At 40.7% G+C, this 20,200-nt stretch overlaps 1 protein-coding gene across 8 annotated transcripts in view; it reads right to left on the bottom strand.

Annotated features, from left to right (window-relative positions):
• Nucleotides 1-20,200, bottom strand: part of BMAL2 (basic helix-loop-helix ARNT like 2) — a 63,670-nt gene that overhangs the window by 4,444 nt on the left and 39,026 nt on the right. For 6 of the 8 annotated variants that reach the window (XM_075898977.1, XM_075898971.1, XM_075898993.1 and 3 more), the window contains 6 exons: nucleotides 18,824-18,930; nucleotides 18,122-18,272; nucleotides 7,772-7,830; nucleotides 5,757-5,865; nucleotides 2,443-2,530; nucleotides 1,166-1,274 (listed from right to left, as the gene is read on the bottom strand). In XM_075898977.1, coding sequence (XP_075755092.1) covers nucleotides 1,166-1,274; nucleotides 2,443-2,530; nucleotides 5,757-5,865; nucleotides 7,772-7,830; nucleotides 18,122-18,272; nucleotides 18,824-18,930 — 623 coding nt within the window. Of the gene's footprint in view, nucleotides 1-53; nucleotides 197-1,165; nucleotides 1,275-2,442; nucleotides 2,531-2,657; nucleotides 3,430-5,756; nucleotides 5,866-7,771; nucleotides 7,831-18,121; nucleotides 18,273-18,823; nucleotides 18,931-20,200 lie in introns of those variants that run through there. The other 2 variants (XM_075898961.1, XM_075899000.1) reach the window with 2 other exon arrangements.

Genomic DNA, 20,200 nt, shown 5'->3' with positions numbered 1-20,200 from the left:
AGACCCTATAAAATGGAAAGAACTTCAAAATTCCAACCTGTTTTGCAAAACATTTATGTTTCGATCAGCTCTATAGACACAAACATTCATACTTTACATAAAGGGTCTGCACATCAGGTTATATCCAGTTCCCTTAATTCTGCATGGATCAGCCCTGCACAACTTCTATTTTTGGAAGGAAGAACTGTGAAGCAACCTATTTGTGAGTATTGGAGAGCAAGAGAAAAGACAGTGAACTTCCGTTCCCACTATTATGATGGGATATATTAAAATAGGAACCCTGATAACCCTTCAAAACTGGAACAATTTTGAGCACACTCACTGTACAACTTTGTTGTGCTGAAGCTGTACCAACTGATAGAGTTTTTCTTTAAAGCAGGGGTTGGTAACCTTCAGCACGCAGCCCATCAGTATATTCTGCTGGTGGGCTGCAAAGACACTTTATGTAGATCGTTTTCAGGCACAGTCCTCTGCAGATTCCAGTGGCCGCAGTTCACTGTTCCCAGCCACAAGAAGCTGTAGGAAGCGGCGGCCAGCACATTCCTCCAGCCTGTGCCACTTTCTGCAGCTCCGATTGCCCAGGAATAGCAAACCATAGCCACTGGGAGCTGCAGGGTGCCATGCCTATGGACAGCCAACATCAGCAAATTGTTTAGCAGCCCACCAGCAGATTATCCTGAGCCTTGGTCTACACTAGGGAATTATTTCAAAGTAATATCTCTTATTTAGAAATAACAATCACAGCATCCATACTACCAAGCCCATTATATCAAAATAATAACTCCTGCTTTCCATGGTGAACAATGCTTATTTCAACCTTTCTGAAACGATTTCAAAATAGTTATTTCAAAATAGCGTTAGTGTGGACACTCCATTGCTGCTATTTTGAAATAACTACTCCTCAGAGTCTTCAAACTAATTACCCCCCCCCCCAGTGCTTCCTGGGGCTCTAAGTCGAGGTAACATATCCACATTAACGGAGCCTGCCTCAGACTAATTTCAAGGCTTCCCTGTAGTGTGGACACACTATTTTAAATTAGTTATTTTGAAAGAAATTATTTCAAAATAGTTTTCTAGTGTAGTCGTGCCCTGATGGACCACATGCTGAATGTTGTTGACCTTACTTTAAATAAAAAGTGATAAATTGTAATAAAAGAGCTCTTACTGAGAAGAGGTTCATTGCTTGGGAAAGAAACAGTGCCCTGATTTTGCTCAGAGGTCTCCAAGTCCTCCATTTCTGAAGGACATAATCGAACCAGCTCTTTATTTGGCTCCTGAAAACACAAAAAAGAAAAAAACATCATGAAGTTAAATTATAAATTGATTAAAACCACCATACAAATGAATTAATTTCTCTGAGTCTAGAAAATGATCAAAGCTCACATTCTTCCACTTCACATACCATAATCTCTACAAGGCTTACGCTAACCCCCTCCCCTCCATGAATTTTAAAGAACATACATCTTAGCTTTAAAAAAAAAGACTCACCGTATTTTAGTTTCTGCACTAAGCTATTTGGAATGCAAGCATTTGTTTAAAAAAATGCTGGTATTTTTGTTGCATTTTAAATCTTGTTTTCAGCATGTAAATATTTTAAATTGTATTTAAATGGTTTTAGTGCTTACAAGGAGTCTAGGGTGCTATTTTGACTGCAATGGAAACTGAAGACTTTTCACCACCAAGCTATAGCAAGAACTGCCACATGGGTTTTCCTTTAGGGGACTGTGATTAGTTCTACGCTGCAAAGAAAAGTTGGAAAAAGATGATAAGCAAATTGCGGGTCACAATTTGCTTATCTTTTTCCACTTTTCTTTCAAAAGAAGTTTTTTCAAAATGCGGCCTGTCTACACGGTGCCAAATTTCAGAAAAGCCCCTTTCAACACATCCCTTCTTCCGCGTAGAACAAGGATTACAGGTATGGTAAAAGAACGTATCTACTTTTTCGGAAATTGTTCTGAAAAATCAGACGCATTCCTTGGACACGGCACAGCTTTTCCGGGATTCTTTTGGTATCCTGGAAAAGCTCTGCAGTCTAGATTGTGCCCCCCCCCACAGTCTGGCACCTGAGGTGGCCACCTCAGTTTGCCTCATGGTATGGCCAGCCTTGCACTAATTAGAGGGTGGGTCAGTATCTATGAATCAGTTCTTAGGACAGAGCTGAAGTAATGTATGGGTGGGAATGGACGTCAGGTATAAAAAAGGGAGAAGGGGAAAAATCATAGCACAATGCTGTTGAAAAAAATTATCAGAGAAAAGCTACATTTAAGTAGGAAGACAGTGATTGGGTTCACAATTTTGCTGGAGGGAAGGAAATAAGTGATTAAGAGTATGGTCCAAAGGTCCCCTCTAAGCTGTATGGCAGCACGGTCCCACAGCTAGCTGCTAAATGAACCCCACCTTTCATTGAAAGTTTTTGGAGTCAATGGTATATGATATACTTACACTGTTGCATTTTGGAGTTAACGTTGGGGAAAATTTCCTCATAAGATCAGATGGACTTAACTCACCAACAGATGGAGAATGTTCTAATCTAAAAAATATACATGTGCATATTGTACAATACATTCACTGTTAAGTATGAATTCCAGCCCCTTCCATTTTAAAATAAAAAACTTATGTAGTCTCAGAGCACAGCAATACCCACCCAGATGATAAGCTATTTAAGACTTCAGACAATACTGCTTTCTCAAAAGTGAAGTTTGAAGTCTGTCACATAACTGCGCACACTTCCTGCTCCTAATTTTGGTAAAGAAAGAGAAGCAATAGGCCATCTAGACCCAGGATTATAATTAGTAGAACATATTTTCTCAATTATAAAAATGAACATACGTCAGGACAAAGCCATGGACACTTCAGTGCAAAACTTCTCACTCTGGAGCACATAGCTTCCAAAAAGCTGAACATGGTGGTTTGGAATTTTGATGTATAATTGGTGGGAACAAAAATGAAAAAAAGTGGAGGGAGTGGGGGAAAAGAGAGGGAACATACCCTACACATATCCTGTTGATATTTACTTTTACTTCTTGTGCTCTTTCATGCAATTCTTTCATTAAATGCTGTCTGGGAAATTTAAAAAACAACAACAAATAGACCAGTAGCACTTTAAAGGCTAACAAAACATGTAGATGGTACCATGAGCTTTCGTGGGCACAGCCCACTTCTTCAGATGACAGTGGCTTGCACCCACGAAAGATCAGGATATTGGTAGGAGAAATTAAAGAAAACTGGCAATAATATACATTTAGGAAACAGCAGTGAAACACCAGTGAACAGGGAGCTGGATGTTTGTGGAAAAGTGAAAAATCTTTCATATAGTACTTTAAAAAGTAGAAAAGTTAATAAAGACATAACTTGATCAGTTGCAGGATTTGACCATATAATCTTGGCTAGCTGCAATAATCATTCCAAAATGAGGTGTGTGATTTTCTGCTGGAAAGGGGTTGCAAAACAAACACAGGATGAGAAATCTCTTCCACTGTGAATATTTTCTACATTGTAGCCATTTTTTCCACTAGTTCTTCAAACTGAATATCACCTTCTGATGGAGAAGTAGTTGAGGAAACCACACATAAGGACACAAGATAGACCATGCTGGGTCAGACCGGTGGTCTATCTAGTCCAATATCACAGCTTTCCATAGAGGATGGTACCAGATGCTTCAGAGGGACTGAACAGAACAAGACATTTATCACAGAGTGATCCCTGTGATTCATTCACAGCTTTTTGCATTCAGAGATTTAGGGACACACAAGGCTGTGTCTATACTGGCATGAATTTCCGGAAATGCTTAAAACAGAATACTATTCCGTTTTCAGTTTTTTCGGAAAAGGAGCGTGTACATTGGCAGGCTGCTTTTCCGGAAAAGCCCTTTTTCTGGAAAAGCGTCTGTGGCCAATGTAGACGCGCTTTTCCGGAAAAAAGCCCCGATCGCCATTTTCGCGATTCGGGCTTTTTTCCGGAAAAGACTACTGGGCTGTCTATACTGGCCCTTTTCCGGAACAGTGTTCCAGAATAAGGACTTATGCCTGAGCGGGAGCAGAATAGTTTTTCCGGAATAGTGGCTGATTTTGTACAGTAGAGCATCGTTGCTTTTCCGGAAATTCAAGGGCCAGTGTAGACAGGTCGCAGCTTATTCCAGAAAAGCGGCTGATTTTCCGGAATAAGTGGCCCAGTGTAGACACAGCCACAGAGAATGGGGTTGTATCCCTGCCTATCTTGGGTAATAGCTACTGATGGACCTATCCTCCATGAACTTATCTAATTCTTGTTTTAAACTCAGTTATACTTTTATATATCATCAGGAGACCAGTTTTGCTAGCTGGTTCCCTGTTCATGTTCTGGAATTCAATGAAACCTTATGGTTCATTTTCTGATAAAATATCAGGAACTAATGCTGGACAAGGTCCCTCAGAAATGAAGATGTAAACTGATCTGGATGAGTTTGATCCAGTGTGCAAGGTTTAAGGGGATCTTTGTAAAGACAGAACAGGTCAGCATCCTTTTAATAGCTAGGAAAAAGTCAGTAAGGTCATTTAACCCAACGTGATATATTCCATTCTTGCCAGTATTCAGAGTCAGATTCTCTATACTAATATCCCTGTAGGATAATTGTATTCTGTTTGTCTAAATTCTCTGTATGTTGTGTCAATTTAATGTTTTCTAGTGTATCTGAGCCACTCCCCAGGAAAAAAAATGTGGCAAGTTAACAAGTCTGTACTTGCTAAAATGGATGCTCTTGTGTAAAAGCACATCTCTTGCTCAAAAGCACATGACAGTGTGGACGTGCTCTTGTACAAGACCTTTCATGCAAGAACTCTTGTGGAAAACAGTTCTTGTACAAAAGGCCTGCAGTGTACATGTAGCCTTTGTCTTTGGCTGGCATGACACACCCAAGAGGGTAACCAGAGACCCTAGTGGGAAAAAAAATCATCCCTGGCTTGGAGGTTTATCTGAAATAAGAACAGTTTTAGGGTACGTTTGCAATAAGCTTTAATGTGCTAGCTATGAGCTTTCTGTTACTTTAAATTTGTAATTTGCTCTGCCTGTTTTCACTTGCAACCAGGAAGCAACCCCAAAGGGCCTTCTGTGATTGTACCCCATCACAGGTTAATTCTACACCAACAGAGTGAACCAAGGCTCAGAGTTCTGAGTCTATGATTCCAGTCGGAACGACGTGGTGAGGTTCACGATCAGTCTGAAACTGTGATTGGAAGGAACTGAGGTTGCTGAAATGATATGCCTTTTAGAATATTACCCTCTGAATATTTGGGGACAGTGATAAATGAGATCAGAGGAATGGGCTATAAGGGTTCCCCAACCGACACTGCTACAAGAAAGTTCCTCCTTCAGAGTCCACTTTGAAGATAAAGATTATTTCTAATCCATAGGCTGACTTTTCTAATCTAGTTTAAAAAGAAAATGTAACTAATCGAGAATAATACAAATTTTAGAAATTTGGATGAATAAGCAAACTTTTAAAATATTAAAAAAATTTGGGTGAATAAGCAAACTTTTAAAATGACTAGCACATTACTAAGATGGTTATCAGGTCAGAGCTCTGCACTGTCATGCAGGAATCTCAAGGGAGGTTGTTATATTTAATCTCTCACAACGTAATATACTAATGTTGAATCAAAAAACAACTACTCATATGACAAGATAAAATAAACGCAGTACATTAGTTAATTTCCATTAATTATTTATGTTTGCTATTTTTTTTGCTCAAAGCCTTAAAATACATATTTAATTTTCATTACCTTTCTAAATTTAATGCTTCATTTGCAATCTCAGTTCCTATGCTTCCAGCACCAAGTATTGTTCCAGTGGACATCCCAGGTACACTGAGAAAAGACTGCTTTGAAGTATCTATAATTACAAAAAGAAAACAAAGTAGAAGTTTATTAAATATTAATTTATTTTCACTAAACAGCAAGAGCCTCTTATTTACATAAAAAGATTCCTCGTATTACTAACAACTTAGAGAGAATTTTATAAATTTAATTAGATTTTCATTGTTCACTTCCCATTTCACTATGCTTGACTAATGAAACTACATTTCATTTAAAATCAGGATGGACTGATTTAAATTGGCAATAATTTTATATTTGTATGCTATTTTCTTAAAGAAAAGTTAATTCTCATTCATTAGTAATCATTATAACACACCAATGTGCAATGAAATATAGCATTTACACTAACTTTGGTGCTTTAACCAGGAAGATACAGAATATCCACACACGTTTATTTAAGCTATTATACAGATTAATTTAAATTTATCCAGATTCTTAACTTTTACATATTTTATTTGTTAGAAAATGGTGACTTATGCACTTATTTATTACATATTGTTATTTTATTTGCAATTTGTGTCAAGCTCGATGGGATGAAAATTAAATTAAATTAAATTAAATTAAATTGTATTAGATAAATTACTGGATATGTAGTTAAAAAGTTTATTAGAACATGTTTTGTATTTAAAAATGACTGATTTATTAAACAAAGGAAGTATTATCTGTAGTTAATTAACTGGACACATTGTTTCTGGTCACCATGGCCTTCAAGACTGCTATTTAATTGAAATGATTGAATAAACTGAAATGAAGAAAATACTTTCTTTGCACTTACACAAGACTCATAACAAAGGCCATACTGGGTCAGATAAATGGTATACCTCAACACAGTATCCTGTCTTCCGACAGCAATTAATGCCACAATCTTCACAGGGAACAAACAGAACAAGGAAATTATTGTGTGATCCATCCCATCATCCAGTCCCTGATTCTGGTAGTCAGAATATAAACACCCAGAGCATATAGTTTTGCTTCCATGACCATCTCGGCTATCCTTCATGAACTTACCCTTTTTGAACTTAGTTATACTTTTGGCCTTCACAACACCTTTTGGTAAAGAATTCCACAGGTTGTGTGTTGGGTGAAATAGTACTAACTCTTGTTTATTTTAAACCTGCTGCCTATTAATATCATTTGGTGACCCCAGGTTCTTGTCTCATGTTAAGTAGTAAATAGAATTTCCTTATTCACTTTCTCCACACCATTCATGATTTTACAGACCTCTTTCACATCCCCTCTTAGTTTTCTCTTTTCCAAGCTGAAAAGTCCCAGTCTCTTTAATACCTATGCGTATGTAATACCTGTCCAGAACCTTAATTATTTTTGTTGTCCTCTGCAATACCTTTTCTAGTTCGAATGTATCTTTTTTGAGGTGGGGTGACCATATCTGCATGGGCGTACCATGGATTTATATAGCAGCATTATCATGGGCAGCCAGTATGGTAGGCGGGGGAAGGCATTGCCTTCCCAAACCTCCAGCATGGCCCCACCCACACTCTGCTCCCAGAAATGCTTGCTGTAAATTTTATTCATTTTATTGTATTTTCATTCTTTGAAAGTTGGTATGCCATTGGTAAGCATAACTCTTAGGTAACTGGAATGTTTGATTGATTGGCACCCACATTATCTCAGCATGCCGAATAACAAAGTTTTCGCTGTACTATGGATCAGAAGCTGATACAATGAGCTACATGAGCCAAAGATACTATGTTTAACACTTGAGTATTAAAGTATGTTTTATACTTTAATACAAAGATACTTGAGTTGGCTTGGAGAATGCTTATTTTCTTCATACAATTCCCCTGGAGCCAAAGTTCCCAAGACTTGGGTTATTCCAATATTATACTAAACACTAGGAATGATCTTGTAAGAAATGTACATATTATAATGATAAGATTTTGTGTATTAAAAACTGTACTTGCCTTCTGAGGACTGGGAACCACAGGGTAGTAATGTTTCTTCTTCTGATTCATTATGACCCCTAGAATTTAATAGCATAGAAAAAAATCAGTAAAATTTTAAAACACAATACATCATGTACTTGGTAATTGATTTTAAACAGTACATGAAACATAGTAAAACATTACCATTCTGGGCACATTGCTGAAAATTTTAGGTTTAATCCTTTTGCACAGAAAAACTGAATTCCTGCTGCTAAATAACAATATCCTATGTTATCGCTTTGTGCAGGACAACCTCACTTTTTGTGAAATTAGGTGAAAAATTTAGCACCATTTTTGCTCCAATTTTGTTTAAGTTATATTTTACAACTAATGAAGGAAGCTAGAGCAATGGAAAACACAAGGGATTAGACCACTAGTACGAGACAGTGAGGAGTGCACTTTATATAAAACCTATCCAGACATATGACTCACCACCCTGCACACTAGGATGATCAATCCTAATGTGCAAGGGGACCCAGGTCTGCTCTGTAGATTGATGAAGTAGAGCTGCTTAGGCCACGTGTCTGAAGAAAAAAGTCACATAAATGCCTCCAAGCACCTCAGGATGGATTTGTGCTCTCTTCTTCCCAGCTTCAGGAACAGTAAACTCCTGCTAGGAAGGGCAGGAGACAAAGGGATTCCTCTTTTGCGTATCTATGGAAAAGCTGCCTTTATATCCTCCAAGGTGCATTTTGTGGTTCTGTATGTTTTTCTCATTCTAAGATCCAGTTACCATGGAAGTCAAGATAGTTCATTGAATTGGGCCTCATCTGAATATTCTGACCGAAAACACATCTCAGGGCATATACTGTACCCACAGTGTTAGACTGATACCCAGGGAGGCACTCCACCCAACCCGCGGATGAGACATCAGAGAATTACTATCTCTCCTGATGCATACAGATAGTCAGGCACTGAGGACAGACAACGGTGGAGTTGATCTTTCTTGGAGGAGGATTATGTTAATTTTGAGATTCACTAGGTGTCTGTGGCTGGAGAATCCATTACAGCCATAAAGCTGTTGCAGGCTCCAAACCATTGACAGATGAAGTGAAATTACTGGTCCTAAATTTAGATACCTTTTTAGCTATTGAACTTTTCCAAATTCTTACAGAGGAAGAATTGGGCACCATCCCTACAGTACCATGAGACCTTAAGATAAGACTACAAACTAAATTCACAGAAACATAATTAGTTCTTTGGGGTGGGAACCATTTGATGGTGCCTCCTGCTAAATAACCAATAATCAGGTTTGGCCCCCTATAGCCAAACCCCTAGGATTCAATCCATTTCTGAATCTGTACCCTTCCCTTCTGAAGGGGAATGTGAGTACACAGGAAGAGTACTTCAGTCTGCAAAGATTGAAGGTCTACCTTTCTTCTACTGACTACTAGCTCTATATGCCACCTTCCTGGTTTCAGGAAGCTGGCTCCTTTGAGCCTCATCTGTACCAGACACCAGTCACAAGTTGCAATACAATTACAAACTGCACATATAGCTTTTAAACTCCCTTTTTTGCACCTTTTTAGCCTAAAATGGGATGAATAGGGTGCTGTAAAGACAATAAAAAAATGACACCTTGCCATTAGGGTAAAATTTCTTTCAGCTCCCCAAAAACTGTCTAACAGCCAGACATGAAGTATTCTGGTAACAGAGTTCAAATTTATTCCCTGATAAGGCAGGGAGGCCAGCACAGCTGCAGCAGAGGAATGGCTGTTGCATGTTCTAAAGATTTTATATACAGTAGAGAAGAAGGAGCCCATGAAAGACAGTCAATTCTCTTCCTCTGTCCTAAACAGTCTACCCATTGAGTGACACAGAGATGGCGGAAAACAAAACCTTCCGTCTCTTGCCTCAGCACCCAATTACTCCTGAGGGAATTCTGTGCCAATTAATGTTATATTAATAATATTTACATATTGTAAAATTCTGCAAATTTTATTTGTCAATAAATAAATGAGGATCCATCATGGTAGTAGGGAGCATAGGCCACTGGCTGCATTGAGGTGAGAGATAACCTTGAAGCCCGCAGACCTCTGGTACAGGGACCTCAACAGCAAGGCTGCACCTGACCTTGACACAGAGCAAGGGCCAGGTCTGCTACTGCACCAGGTATGGATGGGAAGGCTCAGTCCAGCAGGATCCAAGTGTGGAGTAGCTTAATGTGTGGAGATCCAAGTGTGGGGTAAGAGGTTTCTGTGTGGGGCAATCTGGGTGTGGGTGGCTCATTAGGAGAACTGGATGCACAGAGGCTTGTTGGGGGGAGATCTTGAGTGCAGGGACAATAGGACTCTGTAGGGGATGCATGAGAACATGGCCTGGGCTCACTGAGGGAGCCTGATATGGGGATTTGAGTGGCAAGAGTTTGGGTGCTGGGGACTGAGTGGAAGTCTGGGAATTGACAGGATGGGACTTCAGGTGCTGCTGGGGGGGACAGGAGTCTGTCTGTGGAGGCCTTGTTGGAGAGGGTCCAATTGTAGGGCTTATCAGGGTAAAGGTTCAATGGGCCTTCTTAACAAGGGAGCTGCTGCTGCAAACGGGATGCTGCATCCCAGTTGCCCACTTCCCTCCACAATTCCCCTATCCCTTTTTCTTCCTCAACACATCCTCCTCCCTAACTAGCCCATCCTCCTCCTTTCACTTCAGGGATGTGCAAATAATTTGTATAGTGGGGTGCTGAGAGCCACTGAACCAAACTGCAAGCCCTATACATAATGGAAACCACCTCAAGCCAGGGCATGCTGCACACCCTCAAACCTAATCAAGAGCCTATGCCTCACTAACATATTCCCCTCCTCCAGCCCTATTCCAGTCCCCTTACTTTCCCATTGTCTCTTCTCCCACCCCCTCACTCCCTTTCCTCATTTCCCCATCTTACCCAGTACCATCACGGACATTCATTGTTACATAGAGAACAGGAAGGCTCCCTGCACACAGAAGATGAGAGACTAGCATTAGAACCAAGGGGGTAGTGTTCAGCTGCATTCAGCTGAATCAAGATGCAGCCTGGTGGGTGGGGAGAGCTGCAGCATGCAACACCTCATGCCTTGCCTCTGTTGGGGGGCAATCTCCCCCCAAGCTACAACCACGGGTCATCCCTACACAGTTGCCCTTTGCTTCCTTGCCATTTTCTGTAGGGACGCATAGGAATTCTGCAGTGATGGCATTTTCTGTAGGTGCTCAGTCCCACAAAATTGCCCCTGGAGTAATCCAATGCCTTCTCGTTCAAATCAGACATCCCCCAACTGAGGCATAGGATTTTACTAAACATAAGATCAAAGTCTTAAGTTTTCCCTAAAAAGATTTTCCATATAAAAATGAAACACCTAAGAAATTAAATGCAAAAACTTTGATAAAGTTGAAATTAAAATCGGAATCAGGAAATGTAGAATAGCTGTCACATTTGGAACAGCAGCAGAGGAGCCAATAAACAGATCTGAAAACAGAGGACATGATTAGAGATTTGTTGGAGGAGATGGGAAGCAAAGAGAAGTGAAGAAAACTTCTTAAGAGTTTTGTTGCTTACTTGCTAGTTTGTTGTTTCCTATTTTCCGTTTTCAGATAGGAGGCAGTATACTATCAGAGAAGGAGAGCCATTTAGACAGAAGAGCCCTGATTAGCGGGGTGGAGTTTCCCCAACTTCAGGATCTATTAAAGGCAGCTGAATAGCAGCATTGGAGCCAGCCAACACAACTGAAAACGAGTTTTAGGAAAGCAATGTGTGTGCACGCTCACATGCTTTTTTTCCTCTTGGCAAGCGCTTAGGCAGGAAGGCTATGACAGTTATAGAGGTAATAACAGTAATGACTCAAGGAATGAAAGAGATAATAAAGATGACTGTAGCAGCAGGGTGTACATTATCCTGGAGAGAGTACATGAAAAATGTGTTTGAAATGCTACCTAATAGATCTGATGGAAGAGAAGATTTGCGATTCAGTGATTCAGGTAAAAACTATGGTTGAATGTCATAAAGATCTGAGCAGATGATGTAGGGAAAGCAAAAGGAAGCTGACAGGAAAACTCAAAGACTTGCAGAAGTAAGCTAGACTGGCTAACTGTGAGGGGAGACTGCTGGACAAGGAAAGTGGAAGCATGGGACTACGAGAACCAGGAAGAAAGAAAAGACTGACTAGTAAGCAAGAAACAGACCTCATGAACAGGTTTGCTGAGCTGGAAAATGAAAAAGGGGCACTGGAAGTACTATCAAAAGGTGGGAGAGCAAGGAAGAAAAGAGTGGCTAATCCTACAAGAGGGAGTCAATGGAGATAGCCAGTGTTCAGAGCCCCAAGAGGACAAAGAATGACTTGCTTAAAATTTCAAGTGATAACAGAAGATAAGACAACTTGCTGCGAGAAAGAACAGAAAGAGGAAGGTTAAAGAATCACACCAACACCAAGCAGAGCACGACTGAGTGAGGACTCCTTGCTAAAAAGAACAGACAAGCTTGTCACCAGAGCTAATCCAGAGAACAGAAGGGTGTGTAGTCTGCTGGGAACGAAGAGATAGGATGTGGACTTGAGCATAAGGAGAATAAGGAGCAGGAAGAATCCTTTTATTGCCCTTCACATGGGAAAAAATTTATCAAGCTGATCCTTGCCAGAATGAATCAACGGAGACTATTACAGGCGGGGGAAGACAATTAAAGAAATGGAGGCTCATGTGATTTTCAGTGAGATTCTACCTGTCCCTAGAGGATGAGAGAGAAGGCAAAACAAGTATGATGACTAACAGATGGCTGTAGCAGTGATGCTGCAAAAAATGTTTTCAGCATTCACAGTCAGTACTGATTCCACCAAAGCAGTGAGGGAAACAGAATTCTGGATCAACTGATTGAATGACCTATAAACTAGGAATTCTTGGGACAGCCACGAGAGTTTCATGTAATCTCCTCACTTGATTCTAATAGAGTGAGGCAAATCAAGTAGGAATCACAGAATATTAAAACTGGAAGGGACCTCAAGAGGTCATCAAGTCCAGTCCCCTGCCCTCCCAGAAGGACTAAGCACCATCTTCTAGCTCATCCCTGACAGATGTCTGTCTAAACTGCTCTTAAATATCTCCAATTATGGAGATACCACAACCTCCCTAGGCAATTTAGTTCAGTGCTTAACCACCCTGAGAGTTAGGAAGTTTTTCCTAATGTCCAACCTAAACCTCCCTTGATGTAATGTAACTCTGTTACTTCTTGTGCTATCATGAAGGTTAAGGAGAATATTTTTTTTCCTTCCTCCTTGTAACAACTTTTTAGGTATTTGGAAGCTGTTACTATGATCCTTCTCACACTTCTCTTTTCCAAACTAAACAAACATAATTATTTCAGTCTTTCCTCACAGGTCATGTTTTCTAGACCTATGAGAGGATAAAACAATGAAGAAAGGAACAATATGAAACACATGGTCATTGGTGTCGGCACTAACAGTCAGAGAGGCAATTCTGGTAGTAGAACAACTAACCAACTGGGTAAGGAATCTGGAAAGCAGAACCAACTATCAAGTCTGAAGTTCAATGTAATAAGCCTGGGTAACAAAAGGGAGGAACTCCAATTACTGGTGCAGGAAGTAAAACCTGGTGTTAGGGGGTAACAGAAATATGGGGGAATAGGGTTTATGGCTGCTGTACAGATATTTATGGTATATGTGCTGTTCAGAAAATACAGAAATAAAAAGGTAAAGGTGGTAGAGTAGTATTGTATATACTAATGAGGCAGGCTGTAAAGATATTAGAAATGATGGAATGAATAATGCAGAATCTGCCTGGGTCAAAATCACATTGGGGAAGAAGAACAACAACAGAAAATCTTGTTTTCTAATGCTTTTAATGAAATAAATATTACTGGGAATTGTGTGATTATGGAGATTTTAATTCCCCAGATATAGTTTGGAGGACAAGTTCTACTAATAATGGTGAAGCCCAGATTTTCTCGGATTTGATACCCCACAGATTTCATCATCAACTAGTCACTGAACAAAACAAAACAAAAACAAAACAAAAAAATGCAATGCCATTTTTAGACTTAGCATTCACCAACCAGCTGGTTCTATAGGACAACTTTAGTTGGAGGAATCATGAGCTAATTCAGTTCAGAACTATAACAGGTTTGTAATTAGGGTCCTTGATTTCAAAAAGTCAAACTTTAAAAAAAATTATGGGAATTAGTTAAAAAGTAGAATGGATAAAAGAACTCAAGGATATGAATATGGAAAAGGCTTGGAATTGAAATCAATGTTGCAGAAGCCATCTGAAACCTGCAGACCTAAAAAGGGGAAAAATTTGTAGGAAAAGGTTGCAGACCAATCATCTCAAACAGGTTTATTAAGAAAAAATAGAATGGCTACAAGAAAAGCTACTTCTGGGAGGTATGAAAGTTTAGGGAACAAGTGAGAACCAACAGAAGCTGAACAAAGTTGGGCCTTTTAAGAAAATTAAAACAGTAAAAGGTACCTAGCCATATAAAGGAAAAGAAAGACAAGGAATATTAAGGATTAGGTGGAGATTAAAGAATCATGGATAGTATGGCCACCAGATTCTGTAGCATGGCAAAACGGTGATGTGGGAGATAAGTTTGGGCAGCTAATTCAAAATTCCCTTCCCCAATACAGGTCAGAAACTCTCTCTATTGCTCCTACGTGAAGGAGACAATCGATTTCTTGTCTGAGAGGAATCTCGTGGAAGGGGTCCCCAAAAGGGGACAGGGAAGGGGAGAAGGGAGGGAGAAGTGACGTAAAGAAAATGGTGTATTCTGTACAGATGATTTCTAGCATCCACTGGTCTGATGTTATGGAGTCCCAATGGTGGAAAAAGGGTTGTAGCCAGTGGGTGAAAAGGTAGCACTGGACAGATGGAAAAATCAGGCAGACCCTCGAGCAAAGGTTCAAATCTGCTGCCTAGAAGCCTAAGAGCCAGAGGAATGTGATTGAGATGGGCACTTCCGCTGGGGCCGTGGTCTGGGTCAGTTATAATCATAGGACTTCTGCTGCAGGTGGTCTTTGTTCCTGTAGTACAGGGTATAAGGCTTCCGTTGACACGGATGCGTACATATGCTGAGCGTTCGGAGTGTAGTTTGGGAATCTTTGCTGCTATGCAGGACCTTGTCTGTGTTGGCCACAAAAAGGTTTATTGAAAGGGAGATCCTCCACCTTAGACTATAGTTCCCTAGGTACTCCCACTACCTGGATCCAGGAAGCTCTTTGCATACAACTGCCTTAGCCACTGTGTCAGCCACGTCTACTGATAACAGCAATGCCATGTGAGCGATGGTATGCCTTTCGTGGATGACCTATCAGTATGGGCTTCTTGGAATCTGGGAGATGCTCCATGGGTTCAGCTAGCTTAGAGTAGCTAGCTGTCAAAGTCATGGTTCGTTAGGAGCACCAAATAGTTCACAATGCTAAGCTGTAGTATGGCAAAGGAATATAATTTCCTACCAAACAAATCTAGCTTTTTATGCTTCTTGTCATTAAGTGTGAATCTGAATTGTGGAGCGTTCGAGTGGTGGTTTGCAGCGTCCATTACCAACGAATTAGGCTGCGGGTGAGAAAAAAGGAAGTCTAAGTCTTTAGGAGGAACAAAATACTTTCTATTGGCCCTTTTGCAAGCCAGTTGGATGGAAGCAGAAGTTTGCCAGATTTCATCTGATACCTCCATAATAGCCTCATCAATGGGCAATGCAATCCTTCCCTGAGAGGTAGGATGGGTGTTTTTGAGGAGGTGATGCTGTTTTTCCTTCACCTCTTGAAGCTGAATCTCTTGTCTTGCAGCCACCCTCTTAAAGAGTTCTTGGAATTGTTTCAAGTCATCAGTGGGATGTGTATCCTCTGGAATCACGGCTTCATCAGGTGATGATGATGATTTGTCAGTAGGTGAGTCCCCAAGAGCTTGTGTCTCGGTCTGCTCATCTGGGATTTGACCCTTTTCTTCCGCCAAATCCTCCATGGCTAGAAGAATGCGAGTGGGCGAGGCTGGTGAAGACCTCTTTGCCGGGGTAGACAGAGCCGTGGAGTGTCGTCTATGGGATCCCCAATGCTCCCATGGTAGTCAGCAGGGTGGATAGTGGGAAGGAGGGTACAGCCACTCTGAGTACCAGGGTTGGTCGCAGGGTCTGACACAATAAGATTAGTAGTGATGAGATGTCGCAGGGGAGGAGTGCTGCAAGGAAAAGCCACTCCTCTGATCTTCTTCGCTGAATCTGGTGCACTCAGACAGCACCAGAGACCTAACATACCTCAAAGAAGTGTAGGGTGAGAGCAGCACCAGGGAGAGTTCTCTGGATGGAGGGAGAGAAATATGTTGTCTCCTGATTATATCTGGTGCCAGCGATACACAAGCCGGGTTTTGTCAGTGATGTGCGCTCATCATGTAGACTATGTTGTACTAGTGCTGATGCCCCTAGGGGAAGCAGAATTGAGGTCAGTGCCAACACAGTGGAAGGCAGGACAGCTGCTTAGCTGCCGGTGTGGAGACTTTCGTTGGTGCCGGGTCCTCAGATGTTGTTGGCATCGGTGCCGAGATTTGTTTGTGGGACCTTTCTGGTGCTGACAACTGTGTCAGCCTTGAGGCCATGCAGGCTGCAGAAGCAGTGCTAGCAGAAGGTCTTGGTGCTGTGGTGCCGGAGGTGGCCAGTGTGTCTCCCTTGCTTACCCTAAGAGATGGGGTAGGAGGAAGAGATCTTGCTGGGGAGGCTCTCTTCTTCAATTGCTTCTGTGGAAAGGGAGAAGCAGCCCTTTTCTTAGCAGCCTCCACAGGAGGTCGAGAAGGTTGTGGCTCCTCAGTGGGCTGCATAGCCTTTTCAAATAGGATCGTATGGAGCTGGAACTCCCTGTCTTTTCTGGCTCTTGCCATAAGGCTGCGGCAGTGATCACACTTTTGGGGTATGTGAACCTCCCCCAAGCAGCATATACTCCTGGGCGACCTTAAACTTATTCTGTCTCCTCCTGCTCTCTTCTTTTTCCTCCCCCCCCTTTTTTTTAAACACGGAAATGAAGATAAGGAGGGTAGGGTAAGCTGTGGTGGGGCAGCTTAACTAGGCTGAAAGCTGCTGCCACTCCGCAGCTCCCTTCAGGAATGATTTTTTGTTTTGTTTTAAACAGATAACAGGAACAAGAAAATCCTAACTATTGAACAATAAACTAAGAAAAAAGGTATGAATAACTCTAGCTATCTATGTGAGGAGAACAAATGCCTTAGGCGAGAGATGAGCTCCATCCATGACCGAGGGTGGTAAGCGAGAAACTGAAGGTGGGGAGGGGATCAGGCTGTGTGTGCAAGGTGCCAAAGTGCAAACGGCATGAGGCACCTTTTGCGTGTGCACGGTCCAACTGACAACTGCTAGAAAAGCACTGATCTGCAGCTCCGGGACGGCCTGTCACCAACAGTGGAACACCCATGGGGACATCACCAGAAGCAGAATGGAAAATATACCTTATAAGAGGAGACTCAAAGAGCTTGGGTTGTTAAGCGAAAACAAAAGACGTCTGAGGGGTGATACATTTGCTCTCTATAAATAAATCAGAAGGATAAATACCAGGGAGGAAGAGGAATTATTTAAGTGCCAGTGATGACTACAATAAATGGATATAAATTGGCAATAATGTTTAGGGTTGAAGTTAGATGAAATTTCGAATCATCTGAGGAGTGAAGTTCTAGAACAGCTTTCCAACGGGAGTAATGGGGGCCAAAAAATCTAACTGGTGTGAAGGCAGAGCTTAATAAGTTTGTGAAGGGGATATTATGATCAGACTGCCTACGATGGTATGTGGCCCATCTGTGACTGCTAGCAGCAAATATCACCAGCAACTGGAGATGGGATACTAAATGGGGAAAGTTCCAAGTTACTACAAAGAATTCTTTTCTGTATGTCTGGATGGTGGGTCTTGCTGACATGCTCAAATTGTTCACTGTTTTGGGGGTTGGGAAAGAATTTTCCCCAAGTTCAGAATGGCAGAGACCCTAGAGGTTTTTCACCTTTCTCTACAGCATGGGGCATGGGTCACTTGCAGGTTTAAGCTAGTGTAAATGGTGGATTCTGTGTAACTTGAAGTCGTTAAATCATGATTTAAAGACTTCAGTATTTAAACCGGTTATGGGTTTATTACAGCATTAGGTGGCAGAGGTTCTGTGGCTTGTAATGTGCAGGAGGTCAAAAAGCTAGATGATCACAATGGTCTCTTCTGAACTTAAATCTATTATTCAACTATTTCATGGAGTTTGTATTTTTAGCCCTGATTTTTTTCATTAATCTTTTTAAAATGAATTTATATTAATGATTTATATTAATGATTTCCCTAATTAAGACAAAAAGTAAGATGCTTATTCACATCACCAGCTACTTACAACACTAGAGTGTTGGTCGATACAATGTATTCCAGTTCTTTGGTCCATGGATTGATGAAACTAAACCACTGACTCTTCAATGTAATGAAAGTTCCATCTTTTGTTCTGAATTTGTAGGAATTTGTAAATATTTTTTCTTTACTCTGCAACACTAGATAAGAAAAAAGCATATTAAAGACCTCCTAATTTGTATATACAGGAGGACACAAATGACTTGAAAATCTGTTTTGATTACTCAGTTTTGGTAGCCACACAACCAATAAAACAATTTCAATGTAGTAGTGTCAACAATGTGTTTGGTACTTTCCAGATAAGCACAAAGACTGGACACTAATCAAATTTCAAAGTTAGTCATCTGATCAGATGTCAAGCGGAGCCCATCATCTATGCGCTTGCAAGTCAACAGTGGGAAGATGTGAGGTTTGTTAGTCCATTAAATTCAATATTTAATTATATGACTACATACTCTTTGCTATATAGGACCTCTGCTTCATTCAGTGCATAGGGTAGACAGAGACTGAGACAGAGGGCTAAGGGAAGAGAAAGAATATTCTCTTGTGTTTAAGATACCGGACAGCAATACTTAATGCATATGCACACAAAGGCCTTATTTCTATTTCCTAGCTCTTGACTACTTGACAATTTTCTTTTCACATAGTGTTTGTATGTAATTTACGTAGGGAAAATTAAAGAATTTCATACCTGCTTTGTGTGTATCAGCTAGATGACTGTGATCATCTTGATGGAAGTACTCATAACAAGAAGTTCCTAGAAGCTCTTGTGGCAGATATCCTAAAATTGCTGTTGCGCTGTTATACAATAAGAAGAGAGGATTCACACATAATTAAAACACCTTCTTTAGCATCTTATGCCAATATCATACAAAACAGAACAAGCACATTTAAAGGGGAAAAATGTTTTGTATTTGAAAACAAAATTCTACTACAACAGGTACAGATCTAAGCATGTATAATATAAATGATCAGTTAAGTAGCAGATTACCTTGAATCTATTTGCAATAGCAACAGGATGTTAACATTGTTATGTTAGTCAGCACCATCAGACACAAAATAGTTCAATCCCCTATTTTGCAGAGAATATTTGTATTATGGGCATATTTTGACATTTATGAAATTCTGCACTTAGTTCTACAAGCTAGCTCACCATACAGAAAAAAGGCTGATATAAATTATTTACATTCATTACACAGTGGGATTTCTTTAAAAAAAAACTGAATATATTTTAACAGTTACCACTTTAAACTCTTCTAGTAAGAATGAAGCACTTTGGTTGGTATCAAAGTGTTACAAATCAGTATTACTTTAAATCAGGGGTCTCCAAACTTTTCTGCCCGAGGGCCGCATTAACTATCAAACAGCAGTTCGGGGGCCGACTACACACTTGAGGTCCAAATAAAAAACAATCAAAACATGGATGTTGTTTTTAATTATTTATTTAATATTATTTTATTCAGTTATTATTTAATAACACATTGATACACTACACATGAACACCTGTATTAGTGTGAATGGTGAAATTGTTTCCTGGATGCCAAAATAGCAGACATTTCTGGCTTTAGAAATCACTGTTTGAAATTGGGGGTGGTGCTTGTCCTAGTCCTGCAGGAGGGGCTCCAGAACGGGGAAACTGCTGAGAACTCATTTCCACCTGAGCAATGTGATGAAAATTGTAAGCAACATAATCCTGGAAATATGTTCAGCCTAAGACACTCACACTTGAAGAGATGTGATCGCTCTCCTATCATGCAGGGAATGAGGTGACAATTTGTAACATAGCCCCATGGAACAAGGGGCATGCATTTTAATGGGAAAAGCTGGTTTGAAAGCAGACACGTTATCACTTGGTAAAGGAAGTTGGAAAGCAGTGCCCAATGCTCCCACAGACTGATACCCGGCAGGGCGGTGCTGCTCTGGGTTGTGGATGAGAGAGACCAGACGTGGAAGGGAGAGGGATGTTTCTTCAGGGCGCACTGCAGGGACCAGGGCAGCGCGCTAGGCATGGCACAGCGTCACCCAGAGGCTGTGCCACAGCAACCAGACCGCCTCCTGCAATGGGCAC

The sequence above is a fragment of the Pelodiscus sinensis genome, chromosome 1, assembly GCF_049634645.1.
Source record: "Pelodiscus sinensis isolate JC-2024 chromosome 1, ASM4963464v1, whole genome shotgun sequence".
In the NCBI taxonomy this organism is placed as follows: domain Eukaryota; kingdom Metazoa; phylum Chordata; order Testudines; family Trionychidae; genus Pelodiscus; species Pelodiscus sinensis.
This window is presented reverse-complemented; position numbering and strand designations above follow the sequence as displayed.